Consider the following 23138-nt stretch of genomic DNA (forward strand, 5'->3'; position numbering starts at 1 on the left):
CATTCGAGCCAAACAGAAATCCTTCAAAATTTGGAAACCCTACCTGAGTGCAACCAGCAAAAGCAGCATATATTACAGTAGGCAATATGTCAGAAGGAATTTGAGAGCTACAATGGAATTTGAAGCGCAAATAGTTAAAATTATTAAAACAAACAAGAAATTACTTAAGTATGTCAGAAGCAGGAAGCCTGCAAAAGAAATGGTGGGTGTTCCAGGGGCTGGAAGTTAAGGACATTGCTGAGAAACTAAATAATCTCTTTGCATCAGTCTTTACCACAGAGGGCACTGGGGAGATGCTTACCCTGATGTGCTTTTCTCATTAACTGGTAGCGCTAGAATAAGGATTTTCTGAGGGGGACATATATTCCCTGCAGGGTTTCTTGCATCTTCCTCTGAAGCTTTCTATCCACGGTGAGGGACTGAGTTCCCAGTGGGGGGTCCTTTTGGGGGGTTTCTGGCTCCTGGGGGCTCTTGGTGGGAGGAACCCTCTGGGTAATGTAATGCTTATATTTAAAAAGGGCTCTCAAGGTGATCCCGGCAATTACAGACAGTAAGTCTAATGTCAGTACCAGGCAAATTAGTCAAAACAATAGTAAAGAATAAAATTGTCAGACACAGAAAAACATAAATTGTTGGGCAAAAGTCAACATGGTTTCTGTAAAGGGAAATCATGTCTTACTAATCTTTTAGAGTTCTTTGAAAGGGTCAACAAATGTGGACAAGGGGGATCCAGTGGACATAGCATACTTAGATTTCCGGAAAGCCTTTGACAAGGTCCCTCACCAAAGGCTCTTACATAAATTAAGTTGACATGGGATAAGAGGGAAGATCCTTTAATGGATTGAGACTTGGTTAAAAGACAGGGAACAAAGAATAGGAATAAATGCAATCCTATTCAATTTATTCATAAATGATCTGGAGAAAGGAGTAAACAGTGAAGTTGCAAAATTTGCAGATGATACTAAGCTGTTCAAGATAGTTAAGACCAAAGCAGACTGTGAAGAACTTCAAAAAGATCTCACAAAACAAAGTGATTGGGCAACAAAATGGCAAATGAAATTTAATGTGGATAAATGTAAAGTAACGCACATTGGAAAAAATAACCCCAACTACACATATAATATGATAGGGGCTAATTTAGCTACAACTAATCAGGAAAAAGGTCTTGGAGTCATCATGGATAGTTCTCTGAAGACATCCACACAGTGTGCAGCGGAAGTCAAAAAAACAAACAGCAAGCGGGTGGTGACGCCCTGCAATGGGTTACCCAGGAAGGTGATGGAATCTCCTTCCCTAGAGATTTTTAAAGTCAGGCTTGAGAAAGCCCTGGCTGGGATGATTTAGTTGGGAATTGGTCCTGCTTTGAGCAGGGGTTGGACTAGATGACCTCCTGAGGTCCCTTCCAACCCTGATATTCTATGATTTTATGGTGCTGTTCACTGACCAAGACAGTATAATGGAAAGACTCAGAATTGTCAATTTGCTAATGGCAATTAAGCACTAAATTAAAAGTAGATTTCACTGATGAATGGGGCACATTAATTTTTCCTGGTCTAATTTTTAGGCCCTACCCTCCAAATGGGTCCCCAAGTAAGCAAACACCAAAGCCTGTATAGAACCCTGTTGAGTTCAGTGGGGCTGCAACCAGGTGCTGGGATCTGTCCATGCAAGATTGGGGCCTGCTGTTCTGCGTTAAATGGATGCAGTTTTTCTTTAATAAGGAATTGCTATGTTAACTGCGACTGTTAACTAATGCAATCTTAAACAGCTGCACTGACCACAAAATTCAGGAATAGGAATTTTAAACAGAAGTATCTTTACTTTCACTAAGCGCTTTGCAGATGTGGGACTTTTTCCAGCTCCCACTGAAGCTAGTGAGAATCTTTCCATTGGCGTCAGTGGACTTGGAATAAGGCTTACAGTCTGCAACATACTTGATCCTGGAGTAATAGCAGAGGAAAACACAAAATGCTAAAACAATAGATTTGTGAGACTTCAAGGTCACTTTTAGAGATGGCTTAGCAGATCCTCCCTCCCCGCCCCCGCCAAATGTTTCTCCTAGCACTTCCTGTATTGATCATTCCATTAGAATTAACTGAGAGGTATTAGCTGATGAAAGGAGCATCATAGTTAGGAGATGCCACTGAAACAAGATTAGAACAAATAAAAACTCTCCTAGATCTAGAAACCAAGATCTAGAGAGGCTAGAGAAAACAGAGATTAAATCGCACTCACCACCTAAAACAGGAGGAGTCCACCAGTTTCCCCATCCTGGAATTTCTCTCTCTCTATAAATATATACTTGAAATTGTAATTAATGTACATGAAGCTGTAAATGTATACGTAATTAAGGCCCTACTGAACTTGTGATATTGCGGAAATTGCGGATTCCGCAATATTATGCTTCCACTGTAATTTTGACATCAGGAGTCCTGCCATGCGTGGGGCTGACAGTAGGAGCCCCATGCAACCAACAGTGTGAGTCCCTGCTGCCAGCTGCAGGCCCCTGCTCTCAGCCTCGGGCAACCAACAGCAGAAAATAGTTGAAAAGTCATCATGGACTTTATTACCACAATTAATAAGGTCCATTATTACTTTTCCACAATTTTCCTTGGCTTCTCTGCACCTCAGCTGCAATTTTTTGACTATCATCTCACAATTCAAGTAGGGCCTCATATATAATTACAATTGTATAGCATCCACTTTTCACTACAACTCTTATATGGTGCATCTTGTAGGGTGCATAGAGGGTGAACCAATGGTACTAATGCTTCAATAAAAATATAAAACATTCATTAATCCATCCCACTGTTACAGCTTTCAAAATATCACATCATTCAACTCTCACATCAGTACCAGCAAATAGGTTGTATTAAAGAAATTCAGAATCCACAAATAGGAAAAAAATTCCCATGAAAATATACAATAACAGTAGTACTGTAGGAAGACACGAAGTATACATACAATTCCAAAGAGAACCCCAGTATATATGAACATAAGTATGATCTCTCATACAAAAAGGCCAAATTCAGTTTTATCAACATTTCTTGAAACAGTCAGTTTACCTGAAAATCTCTGATTAATTTTTAAATTATTTTCATATTTTTAAATTAGTATAACATTTCAGTAAACTTGGGCCTAACATAGTGAAAGAAACTAAGGGAAAAAAACAGAAATATTAGGTAAAACTAATCTTAAAGCAAGCAAGAAAGAAGAGGTCTAGGAGTAGTATTATATGAATGGCAATATACAGGACCAGGGGGTTGATTCTGATCTAATTTACCTTGGTGTAACACTACTGCTTACACCTAATTTACACCAATGTAATTTACATCAGAATCATGTCTCCTGTCTTCCTCCCTTTGTACAGCACCTAGCACAATGGGATCCTGACTGTAACTGGGGCATTTGGGTGTCCTTGAAGAACACATATATATACTTTAATTCCCTTACTGTAATGGGATTCCTCATATATCAGATTATTTTTTGTTATTTGTAATCCTTATAATATGTTATGATAATATGGATTTAGCCTGTAACGACTAAAAATAAATGGATTCCTTGCATGTGCTCTGCCTTCATAGGGCCCTAATCCAATATTCCTTCCACTGTCAAATCTCCTATTGATTTAAAAAGAGGTTTTGCTTGAGCAAGGAGTCTGGAATCAATGTAATAGTTTATATAGTCGACTATATAGACTTTTAATTCAATGGGTTGCACAGAGTGGATCTCATTTTTAAGCACCATTGAACTCTTGGGGTTTTTCTACACTTGAGGTGCTACAGCTCCACAGCGTAGACATCTCCCCCTCATCTTAAGTAACTCATCTCCACAAGAGGGGTTAGCTAGCTCAAAGGAAGAATTATTCCATTGACGTAGTACTGTCTATACAGAGGGTTTTGTCATACCCCTGGGCGACATAGTTTGGTCTACCTAACTTTTTAGTGTAGACCATCCCTATACCGGCATATGTGAAAATTAGTTATTTGGGGGAGGGGAGTCATTAACTCCTGGGATTAGTAATGGGTATTGTGCCTTTCATCTATTGGTTGTTGGCACTGATATCTTCCACTACCAACCCCCAAATACACTCCAGGTCAGAAGTCACCAGGAATAGTTGTCATTTGATGGCTGATCAGTGACCTGTGTAAAACAGAGGATAAAGCCAAGTTATAAAGTGTTGAGAACACAGATTTACAATCCACACGCTGCAAGATGTCTTATCATGCATGGACCCTACACTCCTATAAATATTGGCCCACATACTTTTGGCAGCCAAAGAGTGCACAACTCAGGAAGGGGAAGTGCAATGCTGGCTTTAAGCCAAGGCTGGTTGTGCCCTGGGCATAAGTTAGGGCAGCCTGAATGCTACCCTGACACGTGTCAGCTGCCATTGGTCCCAAGGAGATGATAGAGAAGCTGAGAATAACTCGGGCACAGGGAAGCCCTGTCCATGCCCCTTTAATCCCTCCTATACTGATAGCCAGGGTACAGCATAGGAAACACTATGCCACAAGCTGTTCTGGAGCGTTGCTGACATGGTCAGCACAACATGACTGCCCCACAGTGCAGCATTTGGCCCATTACATATAGATGCTTGAAAACACCTCCAAGAGGGATCCAGAACAGCTGTAAGGCAGCATAACCCCATCGTTCTACCGTAAGGAGATATCCCTATGAAGAAAGTTTGGCAGGGGAACTTTGCAGCCATTTGTGTGTCTTGTAGCTGAGCTCTGCAGCATTCTAGCCATCAGGAGCATGGAGGGATGGGGTGTGGCTAGTGGGCCAATGAACTGCATGGATCACAAACATGGATATATGGAAGCACTGATCTACAGCTTCTGCATTTGACCATTCCATGTGGCACTACCCACACTGCAGAGGCATAGAGGCTACTGCAGGATGGGGTTGTAGAGCTTATTCAGCAGTTCCACCCACAAAATCCCCTTCCCCAAGCTACGGGTTCTTTTCAAACATTGCACCCCAGTAAGCAGAAAGGTGGACATTCAGTATAAAGGTAAAGAGGGAAATAATTGTTACTGCAGGAATCAATGTATATTTCTGATTTACTTACCTCTAAATTTTGCCTAAAATAAAACTGATCATTGCTTGTATGAACCGTATGCTCCCATTTGGAGCTGACATTAATGAATGCAAGGCCCTTTTCTCTCTGTTTGCAACATCAAATTAATTAGCTCCATTCTGACATTGGTATTTTTTTCCCATGCAGTTCAGGGCTTTAGCATTTTTCTTCCTTTTTCCAAAGGGCATCTTTAGTGCTTTTTATCTACCATAAGAAGAATGCATCACTTCTGTGTTTCAAGACTAAGACTATCTATTATAAAAAAGGATTGTGATGTGACGACTTGGGCCTTTGCTGGCAAAATGCTTTTCAATTGTTATACTACATGGCAAATTGCCCAAACAATTGCTGTAAATGCATGAGCCATAAACTCTACTGCCAAGGACACTGGTAGGTTAGCTCCAATAAAAGAAACAATTAGAGTCTTGAGGTGAAAACAACAGAGATGAGGTGACAGTTATCCAAAAGGCAGAATATCTAATTTAATTATGTAAATATAGCTTTGTGGATAACACTGATACTTTTAATGTGTTCAGGGTTTATAAAGTGGAATAGAATATTTTATAGTTTCAAAATGGGACCATATTTTTGGAAGGTTTTTTTATGTGATGTCTGATTAGGCTGACCACATTTCTCTATGCTGAATATGGGATACCTGGTAAAATTACTCATATTCGAGCAAGTTCAATGGCAATCAATCAGAACTATGTTGCACAAACGTTCAAATTAACATCAAGCTGACTGAGCCCCTGTTAATAAGAAATACTATGTAGTTGGATTCTTTTTCTTTACCTTCTTAGCTTTAAGGGTTTAGGGTTCACATGGAAAAGAGGTGACATAAAACCTCTACCCCTCACACACACACAGGGAGAGATCACACACACTCACACACACACACAAACACACACTCCCATAGCTCTCTCTCAAACGGGAAGGGTGACTGACCAACCCCACCCTCCCTGCTCGACTCTCTCAGCCCTCCATGCCTGGCTGGGCTCCTGGAACATAGCCGCCTCTCCTGGTACCCGGCACCGTGTCTTAGCAAGGCAACACGTGAGGGGCACACACGGTCACATTCCCCCCTCTCCAGATTTCTGCCAGGGTTCACACCAGAATGTGGCCAGCAGCAGCCTTTTGGCACTGTGCAGGAGGGAAGGGACAGGAGATGCTTCCAGCTATAGCAGTGGATGTGGGTGGAGAGGGATGAACTCTGTGTCTTTGCAGAGTTCATCTCTTCTCTCCCTCCTCCCCCAGTGTGACTGGAAGCAGCTTCCTTCACGCCTCCACAGTGTCAAAAGCAGGAGCGGCTCCAGGCACCAGCACATCAAGCGCATGCTTGGGGTGGCAAGCCACTGGGGGCGCTCTGCCGGTCGCTGCGAGGGCGGCAGGCAGGCTGCCTTTGGCGGCTTGCCTGCGGAGGGTCCGCTGGTCCTGCAGCTTCAGTGGACATCCCACAGGCATTCCTGCAGAGGGTCTGTTGGTCCCATGGCTTCAGCGGACCTCCCGCAGGTGTGCCTGCAGAGGGTCCGCTGGTCCTGCAGCTTCGGCGGACCTTCCGCAGGTGTGCCTGTGGAGGGTCTGCTGGTCCCGCAGCTTCGGCAGACCTCCCACAGGCATGCCTGTGGGAGGTCCGCCAAAGCCGCGGGACCAGAGGACCCTCCGCAGGCAAGCAGCCAAAGGCAGCCTGCCTGCCATCCTTGGGGTGGCAAAATGCCTACAACCGCCCCTGGCCACCGACATAACCCAGCCACCTCCGTCTACAGCACAGGCAGGAGGAGGTTAAGCCCTCAGGATGCATTGTTCACCAGGATCCAGGGAACCTGACTGCAGGGGCTTCAGTGAACCCAGCCAGAGAGGTGGCTTAGCAAGGGAAAGTGCCTACAGGACGAAGCAGCCCTGCGCTCCCTGGGGCAGAACCCAGGGTGGATGGGGATGGGTGAAGAGGGCACTAAGCCACCCCAGGGGTTGTTATGGAGCCTGCAGGTTCAGGACACTAACAGGCTGGAAATCTCTCTCCCCCCTCCCACCCTGGCCACTTCAGAGCTTAGCTGAGAGGCAGAGAGGCTTCCCAGGGGCTTGGCTCCTCCTGGCCAGCACCCCAGGCCAGAGGATCTTGGGCTTTCCTAGTGTGTCAGCCCAGCCAGAGGCAGTGGGAGAAGGAAGGAGCCTGCTGGCCAGGCTGTTGGTGAGCTGGGTGCTCCGACCAGGGCTGGTTCTCTGCACAGCATTGGGAGTGGAATGCGCCCTACTGGCGGGGGTGGGGGAAGCAAAGAGGAGCAGTGGGGCTGTGGGAGCCAAGGATCAAAGCAGGGAGAGGATAGCAAGACGGGGAGCACATAAAGGGCCTATAGGTGAGTAGCAGAGGTGACACATTACTGGCCACTGCCTGGCGCCTGCCCGCACTCACCAGCCATGCAGCACGCAACTAGCGCCATCTGGAAACGAGATGGGGGCTGGGGCCTGCTGACCGAGAGTCAGCACACAGTGGGGGCTGCACTGACGGAGCAGCAGGGGGAGCGGCCACCCCGCCATGCTGCATGTTCGCCCTGCCACCAGCCTTGCACATCCATCCCCATTGTTGAAATTGGACCCTCCCACTCACCCCTGGTGGGCGGGTGGCTGGAAAGCAGGGATCTGGCCAGCAGCAGGACCTGCCAGCACTGATGGTGGGGAGACAGAAAATATGGGACAATTTGCCTGTGTTTTAGAAAAAGTCGGGACACCTGCAGGAAGACTTAAATACAGGATGGTCCCTTGAAAAATGGGTCTCTGGGCACCCTATGTCTGATGTATTTGTGAACAGCTCTTGAAAACATGCTCCCATTATACTAACTCTGCCCCAATTATTAACCTCCTATTCATTTTTTATCTTTTTTATCTGTTCTGGGTCTGATTTGACCAAAATTTTTTCTCTTGAGAACCTTATAAATGCTTAGGCCTGGTCTATACTGCAGGGGGAGAGGGAAGAGATACGCAACTTCAGCTATGGGAATAGCACAGCTGAAGCCAACGTATCTTATTTCGACTTACCTCCCATCCTCACGGCGTGGGATCTAGGGCTGTGGCTCCCCCGTCGACTCCGCTTCCGCCTCTCCCTGGTGGAGTTCCGGAGTCGATGGGAGCGTGTTCGGGGATCGCTTTATCGCGTCTAGATGAGACGCAATAAATCAACCCCGATAGATTGATCGCTATCCACCGATCCGGCAGGTAGTGTGGACGTACCTTTAGAGTATTACAGCAATCATTATTTCAATTTCAGTCTCCACACTTTGCTGCTTTATCATCATCATTAGAAAAGTTTCATCCTTCAGCAGCTCCTGCTGAGACAGTCTTAAACTCAGAGAAGGTAGCAGACAAGAGACAGTTTTCTTTATATGAGACTGTATGTAAAGGTATTGATGCAAATTTGCTAGAAATTAAGGGAGGACACCCTTCTTTGGAAATCACTTTCTCTTTCTTTCTACATAGGCATTGTTGCTAGGAAGCAAAGTTAATGTTTTCTGTGTTTGTACCTTTTAAGCTGCTATTAAATGTATTCCAGGTAAATATCTTGTAATTTTTTTTATAAGACTCTAAGAAAAATGGAAAATTGGGAAATATAACAGCATATTACCTTTAATATAAACAAGAACAAGGTAAGGCATATTTGTACATTGATAGGTTCTGCATTAGTTCTTACTTCTCAAGAAAAGATCTAGAAATTATAGTAGAAAGTTTAGTGAACCCACCTGCTCAATGCACAGCATCAGCCAAAATGATTAGCTGTAGCTGTGTTAAAAAGTAATACAGTGTTAAAAGGTAAATATTTTGTGCCATTAGTGGAGATTCTATGACACTGAAGTCATATGTAAAATTTGATACCTTATTGCAAGATTGCTTTTCCAGAGACTTATTGTAGTACTAGGATTTTATGTTTTATGTCTTTTGTATAATTTAGAATGAAGGCTAAAGAATAATAACGCAGGATGTATTAAATGTATTGATGTATGATACGATTTGACCATATTCTGCCAGCTACCCTTTCTGAAAGCAGAAAGCAATGGCCTAGTGTGCGATTGGTAAAGATGCATTAGCCAGAATCTTATGTCTGAAACTGATTTCAAGGCAGTAATAGACCTTTAGGGTCACCACTTTGTTGTAGGTTTAGCATTTTGAAATAAGTAAAAGAATGCAACTATTGTTTTCTCCTGCATTGCAATTTGATGTTCCTGTTCAAATGCTTTGTGTAAATCAATCCTATTTTGTGTGTGAATGAGGAATGTATGTGTTAGAAAATAAGTGTGAAGGCCATCACTGGACCAGATGTTCTAGGAAGGAATTGAGGACTGACGTAAAGGTGCCAGGAGATTGCAACACGCCCCTAATGAGATGTCAGAGGAGGGCTGATTGACGACACTAAAAGATGTGGAAGGTGTCCATCAATGGGGACAAGATAGCTGTGATCAAAACCAGCATGGGTAACTCCCTGAGAGACTGATGAAAGAAGAAGATAAAGGATGAGAACAATTTAAAAAAACAAGCACTCATCAAACGACAATTGATTACAACATGATGGTGCAAAACTCATTGGTCCTAATGAAGGAAAATCACTATGTAAACAGGGTGCTTTGCCATGAAACTTTGGCTTTGTCCTGCCAAGACTTCCCCAAATCATCTTGTCATGAAGAACAGAACCTGGCTCCTCTCTACCTGTGATCAATCTAGATGGTCACTAGATTGATCCAGACTCTCGACTGGTAACTATAACATCGACTGACAGGCCAGTGTGTGTGTGTGTGTGTGTGTGATTGAATGCATATGCTAATTGTTGTATCTCCAATAAACATAGCATATAGCCTTTTCCCCTGAAAAAGATCCCGTTTGCTTCTTATAAGCATAACATTATTATATGACCTTCAACTACCAATAGTCTCAGAGGGGCCTCAATTTAATTCTTAGTGGACAGATATCACCAAACAAACAGAACAACTGCCACTAATTAGCTTCCATGTTGACAGTCATAGCATAGAGGACAAGGATTGAACGGGTATGGAGACTTAATGACTTATCATCAAAGGACTAAGTCAGGGTGGAGATACACTGGTAAGGCAGTGAGAGGACACTTGCATTGCTTTCAGTTCTGTGAATAGAGGACTTCAGTATCCAGGACAGTTGATTCAGTATCTTTCACAGGCATTAAATCTTCACAAAAATCAATCAAACAAGGTACACAATGATAGGAAGTCTACAGCTGACTGTTCCCATATGTAGAGTGAGTAAATTATAAGATTATATAAACCATTTTGAATGTGTTTCCCACTTTTGGTTGCCTCATCTCAAACTAGGAAGTGAAACCAGAAAAGGTCCACAAAAGGGCAAAAATATTATTATTGATTTTCAAACAAGGAGAGATTAGAAAGGATGTCTGGTAGCAAATAACTAGGTGGAGATACTGCATGTAAAGGAATATACAAAAATGATAAATAATATTATGAGGGCCAATTGATCCAGGGAGCAACTGTGAGGGAACTGAATGTTTTTTGCTGAATAGATAATACCCAATAGGGTTCAGGCAATGTTTGTAATAAACCTATTTTTGATTAAGATTATTTGGGATAGTGCTTCCTGGGGGATTATTGCTTCCAATTGCTAATATTTTCTTCTTCTTTTGTCTTAGTTTATGATGGAAATGCGAAGATAGATGGCACAGAACAAAGTGCCTTGACCAAGTCTGGGGATACACATAATTATAGCCCCAAAGCAAATATAGTCCCTGGAAATAAGGTTTTATTTTCTAGCTCATTATAAAAGAGCTTGAGTTTAAGTGGCAATCCTGTGCAATCTATAACATTTAGTATATATCTACAAAGTCACGAAGGTTTCTAAGTTGGCGACTTTGGTACCATCAAATCCAAACCTGAATCCTAGCCTGGAACTAGTCTCAGACCTAAATTTTTAATCTTAGCATGGTCCATCTCTAATTTCTATGGCTTATTTTAGAGTTATGATGCTTTTGAAAAGCAGTGTATTGCTCATATCTTGAATGAAGCTAGACTCACCATATATATGATAACTCTTTATCTTACCAGATATCACTGTAGCACAGTCATAGAGCATTAAGATATGGAGCATTATGGAGATAGCTGCATAGGAATAATATAAAGAACCAAATCCTGAAGACATTACCCCACTCTTTGGTACACAGAACTCTCAGAAACCAACTTCAGTCACTCATACCATGGGCTAACTTCTGCAGAGACAAGGTCTGCATGGTGGGCAAGGGGAATACTGAAAAATAGACAGGCGTAACAGAGCTGCTGGGGATTGTGTTAAGGAATCTTGTAAATTATCAATACTATTTCTTGTTACCAGTTTGCCTGTCCCCAGTCCATCTGTTGAAGATGTGTGCTCACCCCTTGTATAGCTGCAGAGAGGGAGAAAGTTGAGTCAGTGGTTAAATTTCAGGGGCGTTGTTAGTTTTTTAAACTTGGTATGAGAGTGAAAAAGTTGTCTCTTTCCGAGATCACTGAATGAGGTAGTGGACCTCTGGAGGGAGTACGGGCCCAACCTCAAATTGCTGTTGTGGCAAGGGATGGGGGAGGGGTGTGAAGGTCCCATTCTCTTATCCTTCTTGAATGCCACTGTGGAGTTTTTATCCTCTTATCCATCAGGTTCCTTCACCTCTATCATGTTAAATTTATTTTGGAAAAGTCACACACGGAGAAGGTTTCAGGCTACATGACCTCCTTTAAAGCATTTCCTGCACTGTTAACTAGAAAAAAAACAACAGCCCTCTGATATGTCAGGAGAGGTATTTTAAAAGATTTTTAGCTTTCTCAGTCATTTCTAGAGCTCTGTGTGTTGCTCGAAAGCTTGTTTCTCTCTCACCAACAGAAGCTGGTCCAGTAAAAGATATTACCTCACCCACTTTATCTCTGCAGTATACCAAGCCACTTCTGTAAGAAGGTGACAGGTGCCATAAAGAAACCATAGATAGATTTATGGCAGTGAGGTGAGACAGAGAGGCAGATAGTGTCCTTATGAAGGAGTCAGAATTGGTGACCATATAAAGCCCTATTCTGCCGCTTGTGAGTGGGGACTACCTGAGGACAGTTCCCTGACTTTAGCACATGGGAGGCTTAGAAAGCTTGCATGCAGTAGAAACTTGGAAGCAGGTATGGGTTGAACAGGGCTCTGAATGTGCACAAAAATACCAAGATATGATCAATACCAAGGAGTGATTTTTATCTTTCTTGCATCACTAGAATTTAAAAAAGAAGGCAAATATGAGATATCTATCAATATATCTATTAAAAAAGCTAGGAGACCAAGGAGATTTGTGCCATTTGTTCTCTTATGCTAATAGAAAATAAGAACAGGAGAGTTTAATACACTTATTTTCAGGAACTCTGCCACAAGGACAACCAAATACCTGCCTATGCACCCAACAGCCTGTGTAGGAAATGGGAGCGGAGGTTCTGACTCTTGTATCTAATTCACAAGAAGTTCTAGTGGTGCAGGGCAGCATCACATGCAGCAGTCTGGTACAGTACTCTTTGCTGCTGCTGTCGGCAGGCACCAGGAACAAATAATTTGTCATTAGAGTTGATGGGCAGGGCCACACGGGGGAGGGGCAAGTGAGGCAATTTGCCCCAGACCCTGGGCCCCGCAGGGTCCCCACGAGCCCTGGCCCAGCAGCGGTCCAGGTCTTCCATGGTGGGGGGCCCTTCAGTGCTGCCAAAGAGGTGTAGCAACTGAAGGGCCCCCTGCTGCGGAAATGCCGCCAAAGACCCGGACCGCTGCTGGGTGAGTACAAGCGCCTCAGCTCTCCCGCTTTGCCACAGGCCCCATGAATCCTCTGGGAGGCCCTGTTGGTGGGGAGTTTTTCAAGAAAAAGCTTTTCTTTTTTTCCCCATTGCAAAAAGGTGATTTGTCAAAACTTAAACTGTTTGTGGGAAAATGCCTGTTTCAACAAACTTCTCATCTCAAAGAAATTTTGGAAAGAAAAGATTCAGAATTGTCAAAACATCCCATTGTGACATTTTCAAAATGAAAAAAAAAACAGTGTTGGGTTTTTTGTTTTGTTTAAGTTCATGATGAGTATTCATTTTGAAATTTACCAAATATATAATATATATATGATCGAAATCAAAACAAAATGTTGTCTTGCCCCCAATTTTATTTTATTTTTTGGGTGGGGGAGGGGCGGGAGTTGTTGATTCATTAACATTTTTTAGATTTTGCTTTGTCATCCCAATTCAGGAAAGGAAAAAACTTTCCAGGACAAGAAACCTGTTTCTTGCCCTGCTCTAGTCACAAAGTCAGCTGGTTCTTGCAGCTGAGGACATACACCAGCTAGTGGTATCTAGAAAACCATGCCCCTATTGGGCATTGACATGTTAGTCAGCAACATCACCCAACATTTTCTTGTGTGCCACTGAAGGATTATGGACTATATAGCCACTCCTAGGACAGACATGGCTGCTTGTTCTCATTATTGTAGCTGTCTTTCCCCTTCCCTCATCCCAGGACCTGGACCGTATTTAGCTGTTAAAGTGTCTATTTTACTTATTTTTCCCTTCTTCTATTTGGCAGGGGAATCCAAGTTTTATGTTTAAAAATTATATGTGGTTAGCCTTCAGTAATTATTTCAGAGCAATTGAAATCTATTGTCTTCAGCTGTAGAGCCAGAAGGCTGTGGCTGGATCATGACTTAAAATTCTTCATCAGAATAAACAGCTAGAGTGACTCTAGTAACAAACCCACTAATTAAATCTGTCTCTCATGCTGTCAGGCTGTGTTTCATGTAAACAAATTTTAGGCACTTTAAATGTTTACTCATAGATACAGAAAAATATAGCTTGTGATGTGGACGCTTCCCAGCTGACAACTGGAATGAGACCATAAAACAGTTCACTGAACAGCCATCAGGTTACTAACAATTTTTGGTCAGTACTGAACTAGGCTGGATTTGAAATAATGACAAATTCCTAGTTTTCTGAGACTGTATTTAAAGAACATTTATGAACCGCACAAGAATAGCTGGTCGAAGACAATACTGAAATGTTCATTATCATGTTAATTCAGTGGGCAAATGGACTTTGACAGACAATTGAGACAATGAACAATGGAGTACAACCATTCATTTCAGCAATATATTTCCATTTGTCCTAAAATCCTTAAGCAGTGGCATGAAAGACTGCAGACACAGGCCCTAGTTCTGCAAACACTTGCACACATGAGAAGTCTCGTGAAATTCAAAGGGACTACCCAGATAAATAAAGTTGCTCTTGCGGATGTTGCAGGATCAGGCCCATAGTTATTATAAATGTCAATATAGTGAAATCACCTAAAGAAGCCAATGAAATTATAGTGGCTGCAGAAGAGTCTCACACACTCAAACAGTTCAGCATGCCTAAATGTAAAAGTAAAGATAAATAATGTACAAAGAACTAAGTTAGGTGATTTGGCCACTGAAGTAATAAAATCAGTATGGTTGAGAAAAGATAGTCAAATTGCAAAACACCTGTCTTTTTTAATCAAGTTTCACACAAGCAAGCTTTGCCATGACCAATATTCCTCATACTTTACAGTACCAATTACCCAACCTTAAAAAGAAAGTCTATCCTGATGAAGATGATGTTGTCATTACGGAAGCAGACCAAAAATAGGTTTACAATTATATATGAAAATGAATAGCAGTCAGTACTGTAGCCCTTACGGCATGTTGTTTATTTTGTTGGTTCATTACATTTATTTTTCTATCCCCGACTTCAGTTTTGAATATGCTGCAAACTTTTATAATGACAATGCCTAATTTCTAAATAAAAGTTGTCGGGGTGGTCATAAGCAGCGAGTTATATGGGCCCATGGTATCTGTGCTCAAACCAATATTTAAGAACATTGGCCAGGCTCCACCAATGTATGGGCTTACTGCACTTTGGGGTGGCCCACACTTCAGGGGGATGTGGGGTCCAGGGCAGCCTGGGTAGTTAGCAAGGGGCCTGGTGCCAGCAGCGGTGAGTGACCCAGACCCAGCCCACCCTGCTTTAATCTGCTCCGCCAGCTCCCATCGTCACTTGGGGGAGTGGGCAGAAGCCGGAAAGAGATGGGGTAGGGTGGGGGCTTGGTGGAAGGGGTGGAATGGAGGTGGGGAGGGGGCAGAGCAGGGGTCGCTTGCAGCTGCAGGCGCCAGGCCCCCTGCTAATTCCTCAGGCTGCCCTGGACCCCGCATCCTCCTGAAGCACAAGGCCCTACAAAGCACAGAGCCCGGAGCGGTTACCCTAGTCCATCCTATGGACAGAACAGCTCTAGGTCCAGGGCAGTCTGGAGGGTTAGCAGGGGGCCTGGTGCCAGCAGCAGCGAGTGACCCGGCCCCAGCCTGCCCCTGCTCCGCCCTCTCCCCATCCCCATTCTACCCGTTCCCCCAAGATCCTGCCCCACCTCTTTCCGGCTTCCACACCCAACCCCAAGCGATGCCGTGAGCCGTTGGGGTAGAGTGGAATGGGGTAGGCTGGGTCTGGGTTGCTCACTTCTGCTGGTACCATTAACCCCACAGGCCACCCTGGACCGTACATCCCCTTGAAGTGTGAGCCCCCCAAAATGCAAGGCCCAGGGCAGTTGCCCCAGTCTGTCCTATGAACAAGATGGCTCTGCTTGGACCCATTCTGGGCCCCACCAAAAATTATAAAAACCTGACGCATGGGGGTAGAAGCTGCAAGTTTTGGGAGGTAGGCATCTGGACATTGGTTGTTTTGGTACTTGAAAAGGCTTAGGAACCTATTTGGGACAGTGGTGTAGGCATGTTAAATAGATTTTTCTGCCAAAATGAGTATCTCTCAGATATATTGTTTCAGGCTGTCTGCAAACTCAGGCAGATGGCACTCCAGTGTTTTGCACTTGTTTCACATTTTCAAGATTTGCTTCAAAACCATGAGAGCTAGAAATAACATTTTTTTTCAAACGAAACCTTGGATTCATGAGCACAATTGTGTGGCAAGTAGTGAATTTCACAGCCAGGGCATGATGGAACTGTAGGCTCTGACTATCATAGACTTTAATGGGGGCAAGACTGGGCTCTGGGAGCATATTATCCTCACTCGTATTGGCAGCATGACCACTCTAGCTGTGAGAACTGCCCTCCACAGATTTTGACCTGTAGCGGTAGGAAGAATATAGAGAACAAACTGGGAACATCAGGGCTGGCTTGACAACAGCGGTAATGCTGCTCTTTCAGCTGGCTCCTTGTGAATGGACAGCCTGCTCTAACAGCAGTAGGGAACAGCTGCTCTCATGATAAGAAATGTGAATATAGTCATTTCCTAATAATAGTAATAAGCTTTGGTCAAATCCCCATGTCTGTATGTTGACCAAGGTGTACACTTACGATTTAAGGTTCTCCATAACAACCTTGAGATTAAACAGCTGTACACAAAGCAGGAAGAGGGTGATTTAATACCTTTTTCACTCACTGTTTCCCTCTTTCTGATTGTGATGTACAATAATCAAAAGCAAAGATTAAAAAGAAAACATAATTTAAACACCTTCTTTTTGATATGGGATCTTGTCGTTCTACCAACGCTCTTGGAGTAAACATGCTCCAGAGTAGTTTTCAGGTAGTTCCAGCCTTGATTCTCCACTCCCTCCCAGCCACACTCAGATGGGGAGGCAAAGACACAGGGAATTGGTTGGAGTTTATTGTTTCAGGACTGTCTGACCCTGGCACAGGCTAGGGCTGCAAAGAAACAACATTGGCCCTCAGGGACCATATGCCAGCGGAGGATTGGGCATCAGGAAGCTTTACCATGTTATGTCCCCCAAATGCCTTCTTCTTTCACTTCTGCCAGGAGAGGGGAGCAGCTGGAGCAGAAGTCAGCAGAACAGGTTCTGCTAGCTGCCCAGCAGACAGTTGTGCAGGAAGACTCATCACCAGCTATCAACAGCAGCTTTAAGGCCACTCTGCACTTATGCAGCTCAAAATGGACAAAATGGACCATCAAATCTGACCCTTTAAGCTTTCACCTATTCACTACATATAACATAGCCTTCATCCTAGACTTTGTCCTTATTTTTGTTTCTGTTTCAAACTAGCATCACTTCAGACAGTCCACAGAGAAAAGTCAATTGATGTATTAACTCTTGAAGAATGCTACAATAAAGCAATTAAGAATCTACTTCTAGGAAAGAAAGCACAAGACCGACCAACCAGCTTACTGAACTGCACCATCAATTTAGAAAGTACCATTTTGGGGAAAGAGCGAGAGAAGCAAGTGGGTGATATCTCTAGCAGTTATGATAAAAATGACAGTATCCACCAGCTATTTCAAAGAGGGTAGGGAGCCAAATGTGCACACACTGCCATCATGAATTACACTGCACTCATGCTTACACATACTCCCAATATTTCCATATCTGTTTCTTGGCATAATATTTATGCCAATCAGCCACATCTCTCATATGCTTGCTACCACCATTCCAATGACTTCAGGCAAATAATGACCAAAGACAGTATTAGCATCAATCCACAATAAAATCATGTACGAAACTCTAGGACCAAGGGCCATAGTTCAGATTCGTTGTCTGTGCCTTGTTGAAATATAATACAAATTGTGCCTTACTGAAAGTGTTTCCACAGCTCATCAGATACTTGCTGCTATGTATAACAGACATTTTCCTTAGGTACAGTCTAATGGAACTAGCAGGAAATCAACTTCTATTTAAGAAATATGGAGTTAAGATACCAGAGTGAGAGGCACAAATTGTCAATTTTCACTTCAACTATTGCTTATACAATGCTATATTTGTTAATCTGTTAGGATGCATGTGATTCAAATCATATGCATTTTCCAACTCTTCTCTTTTCTAAATGCTGACCTTCAAATGATTAAATGCTAGAATGTAATTAGTTTGAGTTTAATATTCTTTTTCTCTTTCTGTGACTTGTATACTTACGGGACTTTGTAAGGCAAATGCACAATCTCAAACAGGCCAACAAATAAAAAGCAAATAAAGTGCATTATAAAAACTCCTTTGAATGAGTTTTTGAACGATTCAAAACTCCACTGAATATAAATGATTTCTGAGGCTTGCAAAAGCATCCTATTATAGCAAGACATTTTTCTACATATTATACTGTCAATTTTGATAGTTTTTGAAAGGTGTTATAAATCAGATATTAAAATTCATGTTTGATTGAATCTCAGCATGGAAGGACACAGAGGAAGGCAAAAAAGTTTAGAACAGATCTGTTTAGCCATGTTTAAGTACAGAAGCGTGTGTGTGTGTTGGGCGGGGGACGACAGTATTGTGCCAGGATTTTCAAAAGCACTTGTGTGTTTCTGATAATCACACCCAGGTGCTTTTCAATTTTTATAAGTCTAGAGGTTCACTTTTCATTATGAAATTATGGTATGTTGAGCCCATGTTGGGGGGTCCAGTTTCTTAAAAATAATCATGTTGCAGGGCTCATTCCTATCCTGTTGCAGACAAATAGTCCTGACTCATGTGAGTAGTCCCATAGAGTGCCAAGATGGACGACTATTGTGTATCCTCAGTAACTTATTTCTGACAGTGCATGCTATCCTTTTCTTCTTATGCTCACAAGTAGTTCACACTGAAGTCACTGCATTAGGCAGCAGGGTTCGGCCCACAGTGAATAAACTATCTGGTTAAAAATCCCTTTCTTAAAAAGCTCTTAAATACTTATCTATCTGAAAGATGCATGATCCGTCAGGCAAATTATTAATGTTTTGAGATGAGATTTAAAGACTTCTAAAATTTGTCCCTAACATTAGGCATCTGTTAGTCCATATATAGGTACCTGAGTAAGTGCCCTGATTTTCAAAAATGTTGACTAGATGTTCTTATTGATTTGTCCTTGGTGTCTTTCTGATAGTAAAAAACACTCTAATCACATTAGATGCGATTTAACATTTAAAACTCTCTGTTTTCATGACTAGGTAGCAATAACCCTTAGCTATGGACGTACTGCATGCACTGCAAGTAATAGTGCTTTCGGAGCCAGAGAGCCCGAATCTGATCTTGCACCAGTGAACACTGTAATTCTCCTGAAGTCTGTGGATTCACACTGATGTGACATTAGATTCAGGCCCACGTAGTCTCTCAGGGACCCTAGAGAATTTTGGAGACAGATTCTATAGATCCTTTGAGAGTGCTTTTATTTACACTAAGGCCTCTTTACGCTGCTCTGGTATTTAAAGTGGGTGTCAGTGAAATTTGCTGATGTCATGCAAAGGGACCTTCATGGGACTGAGGCAGCAGGACTTTTATTTATACTACCACAACAACATCCATCCCCTGTGATTCCCTGCTGCATAGCATGGGAGGGAACAAATCCATGTGAAAGTCATATGGGGCATTTTGGACAGGAAGGTGGCTAAATGGGATGCTACCCCCTTTCTTATTGTTCATTCTTCTGTTTGACCCCAGGTCAGATGTTAGCATATACAGGTATGATGGGGAAAGTCCATAGCATGGCATGCTTCTTTCCCACACCTTGATTCTAGGCAAGCCATAGGAGAACTGAGAGAATTAATGCCTGCAGCACCATTAAGTCCACTGCATGCTCTTCCATTCAGTTATTGCGAACGACTGGAAGTGGTAGATGCTCATCACAGTGGTTGGGTAACAGAGATAGAAGAGGTATTGCCCTTCAAGTCTGGCAGCAATCTGCAGGGTTAGGGTCCTCAACTGACTTCTTTCTTCCTGCACCTCCAGCCCCTGGTCCAGTTGGGGTACGGGTATCCTGCCCTTCACTTTTGCTCACACAGGGAAGTATAGGCCATATGCATTTAAAACCACAAAGGTAAAATAGCATTGTCTGAGAAGTTACATAGAAAATTAAGGCTGAAAATTCATCATTAATTCACCTGTTGTGCCTTGATATTGCAGAGAGAACTGTAGACAAAACATGGTCCTGATCCTGCTGTCCTCAGTCAAGCAACATTACCACTGATTTCTACTGGGATGGTGCCCGAGCAAAAACTGCAGGATTGAGCTTCATGGGCTTGATCATGCAATGGCAGTTTTGCAATTGATTTCAGTGGGAGTGGGAGCAGAGCCCATATATGTGCTGCTTTATTTATGTATAACAGGTTGAGTTAAATAGAAAATAGGAATCCAGAAGTTCAGATATATTCCTGAATTTCCTTGAGTTTGTGAGTTTAAGTCATAATTTAACCATTAACTTTTTGCTTTCTGGTTACTATAGTACATATCTGCAGACATTGTTTTAAAATAAACCAACAGACTTCCATGATAAGGCTTATTTTAATGTGCCTGTGTTTGTCTTTTTTTTTTTTTTGTATGACACTGTTAATCTCCTTTGTATTCTTGCCTGTTTAGGATTTTTTTCAGTGCCCATAGAAACATCCCTCACTGCTGGGAAGATCTCACTACAGGCCACCTGCAGCACAGCCCAGCCAATGACAGAGAAGATTGTTCAAGCTGCTCTGAGTGAAACAAGTCCCCTCTCTGAGTTATAAACTTCCTGAACCACCATTACTGGTTTTTGTTTTTAGTAATGACATTTAGAAAATTCCATATGAATTCATAGTACACTATGGTGACATATATCATAAAAAATCTGGGGACATTTTTTGCTTTAGAAAGGTTTTTGATATGCCAAAGAACTGAATTTAAAATTTTTGGGATTATAAACCCACCTCAGTGTGCAGCCAAACTCCCACTGATGTTAATTGTAATTCCGTGCTGTAGAGATTAAAATCAGTGTTTACCCCTTAATTTTTATTATTTCATGTAGCTGCAGAATCCACATTTACCTTCCCAACCAACAGCAAATGTGGCATATTTAGTAATAATAACATTTGACCTCATGGCTTAACACAATTGTATTAAATAAATATGTGCTTTACTGAAAACAGTTCTTGAGCAGAATGGTTTTACTAATCCTGGACAACAAGTGGAAGCAAATCTTAATGGTTGCAGTTAAAAGGTCAGCATTAACCAGCAGATACCAAAAAGTTACCAATTATTTGCTTTTCTCAAATATGGAAAAACTGGTGTCTCAGATACAACTGTGTGATTATTGTTGACAAAATGCTTACTTTTAAATAGTGACTGTTGTATTTGAGGACTTTGAAAACCAGTGAAAACTAGTAAGAAGTCACCTCACCTGCTTAGCGATGTCTTTAAGCAACCTTTGATGTATTTGTCAGTAGCCTCTTCGTGAGATGCATCATCCACCTCCTGCACAGTTTCTTTCTTATGACAGAGTAGTATGTAATTTTTGTCATCGTTGTTTGCCCAGAATGTACCAACAGATGTCTCATAACGTATACAGAACTCAACTTTAGCTCCATTTCTCTGATAAGGAGGAACCAATGAAATCTTAAAGAAGAACTGGTCAGTTTCACCATCACAGGAATTAGGCACATATTCTGCTAAGATGTCATAGTAAGTTAGCCAGTCATCCAGTGACATTCTCACATATATCAACTTTTCAAAAGATACATTTAGAACTCGAATAATGCCCTTCATACATGTTATCCCAGGTAGGAATTCAATTGACTCTAGCAGTACTTTCTGTACACGCACTTTTTGCAAAAGTTCTTCTTGTGAGCCAGGTAATATAAACAGAGGAGAGAGAAAATATTCCTCCTCAGTTAAAACTTTAACTTCTAAGTCATCGTTTTGTGATGTGATTGGAACATCCCAGGTATTAAACTCTTTAACAGACACAAGATTAAAGCCGAATGCATCAGCAAATGAAACTTTTCTTGCAATGGCAGATGGAGGTTCTGGTTCCATGTCTTCTGAAGAAGCAGAATTCCGCCTTCGGGGAAGCGGGGAGAAATGACGCTTAAGGGTACCTTCAATATCTTCATCTTCTGAAAGGGAGTCATTTAAAGCAGGAACTTCTAATAAGTTATTCCTTCTAATCTGACTTGGTTCTTCAAAAGACTCCATTGAGCTCTCTGATATAAACTGAAAGAGAACTCTGCAACTAGAGGCAGCTGATATTTGAGACACTATGATTTAAAACAAGGATTAATGTTACAGTTGACATTGAAAGAAAAGGGAGTCAGGTCTATTAATAGGTGCAGTGGTGTGTAAACTATGTTGGACTCTTCTCCAAAGGCTTTAAATCTGATAGCATTAGTGTTACAATTTCAGACATAAGTTTTAAGTAATTCATTGACTTTTTTTTTTAAGGAAGTATCTACAGACAAAGCACAAAGGTAACATTTAAAAATCTGACTTCTTTGCATTGTCAAAATGTGTTAATATAGCTATTTTTATACAATGAATTAACATTGTAAAGCAAATATATAACATAGCACAAATGTAAAGCCATAAATGTCCCATTGGGATACATGTTCTGTCAACAAAATGTTTTCTTTACTGTGCATAATTTCAACTTTACTTCTTAAGGACATTATTTACATTGTGTCCAAATACAAAAATGCAAGGGACACAGAGAACCAAATTCTGTCCTGATTCTATACCATGCAAATTCACTGGGCCAGATTCTGGAGCTATGCCCATTTACACCAGGATCTTGTCATCAGAAACATTTGCTAGTTTTAATACAGCCATAATAATGAACATTCCAATTAACCTAGAATGCAGTTAAAAGTTTTAGTGATTAAACTGGAGATCAAGTTGTGAGGAATCACTGTAATTATGTCTGTTTATTAACTACTGGTTATGCAATAAGATCTTTTAGAACTAAATTGTAGCTAGCCCTTATTCAGCTGCATGGATATGGAAACAGGGACCCCTGCCTCCTTATGCAGCTACCCAGAATCACCAACCTCATGCTGGCCAGCCAGGGAGGTGGAAGGAAGTGTGCTTCACCCCTTAAAGGGGTATTACTCCCTCCACCTTTTCTGCAGAATGCCTCCCAGTGCTCCCACTGGAGTTAAATGGCCCTGCATCACCCTCAGCATGGGCTTGTGGCTAAATGCCAGAAATGAGCCATTAATCAATCAGCATCTGGATATCACTTTCAAGGCACTCTGTATGTAGAAACGCACAATGTTACACTGATCAGGAGGCAAAGCCATGACCTGGCAACACCACTGTTTCACTATCA

At 42.2% G+C, this 23138-nt stretch overlaps 1 protein-coding gene across 2 annotated transcripts in view; it reads right to left on the bottom strand.

Moving 5' to 3' along the window:
- Positions 1 to 22033, bottom strand: part of PPP1R3A (protein phosphatase 1 regulatory subunit 3A) — a 40145-nt gene extending 18112 nt beyond the window's left edge. Inside the window, exon 1 of one of the 2 annotated variants that reach the window (XM_030549045.1) lies at positions 21216 to 22033. In XM_030549045.1, the coding sequence (XP_030404905.1) occupies positions 21216 to 22009 (794 nt within the window). In that variant the 5' untranslated portion in view covers positions 22010 to 22033. Of the gene's footprint in view, positions 1 to 2235; positions 2732 to 21215 lie in introns of those variants that run through there. The other variant, XM_030549046.1, reaches the window with a different exon arrangement.
- Positions 22034 to 23138: the final 1105 nt, after the last annotated feature.

Source organism: Gopherus evgoodei, chromosome 1 (assembly GCF_007399415.2).
Source record: "Gopherus evgoodei ecotype Sinaloan lineage chromosome 1, rGopEvg1_v1.p, whole genome shotgun sequence".
In the NCBI taxonomy this organism is placed as follows: domain Eukaryota; kingdom Metazoa; phylum Chordata; order Testudines; family Testudinidae; genus Gopherus; species Gopherus evgoodei.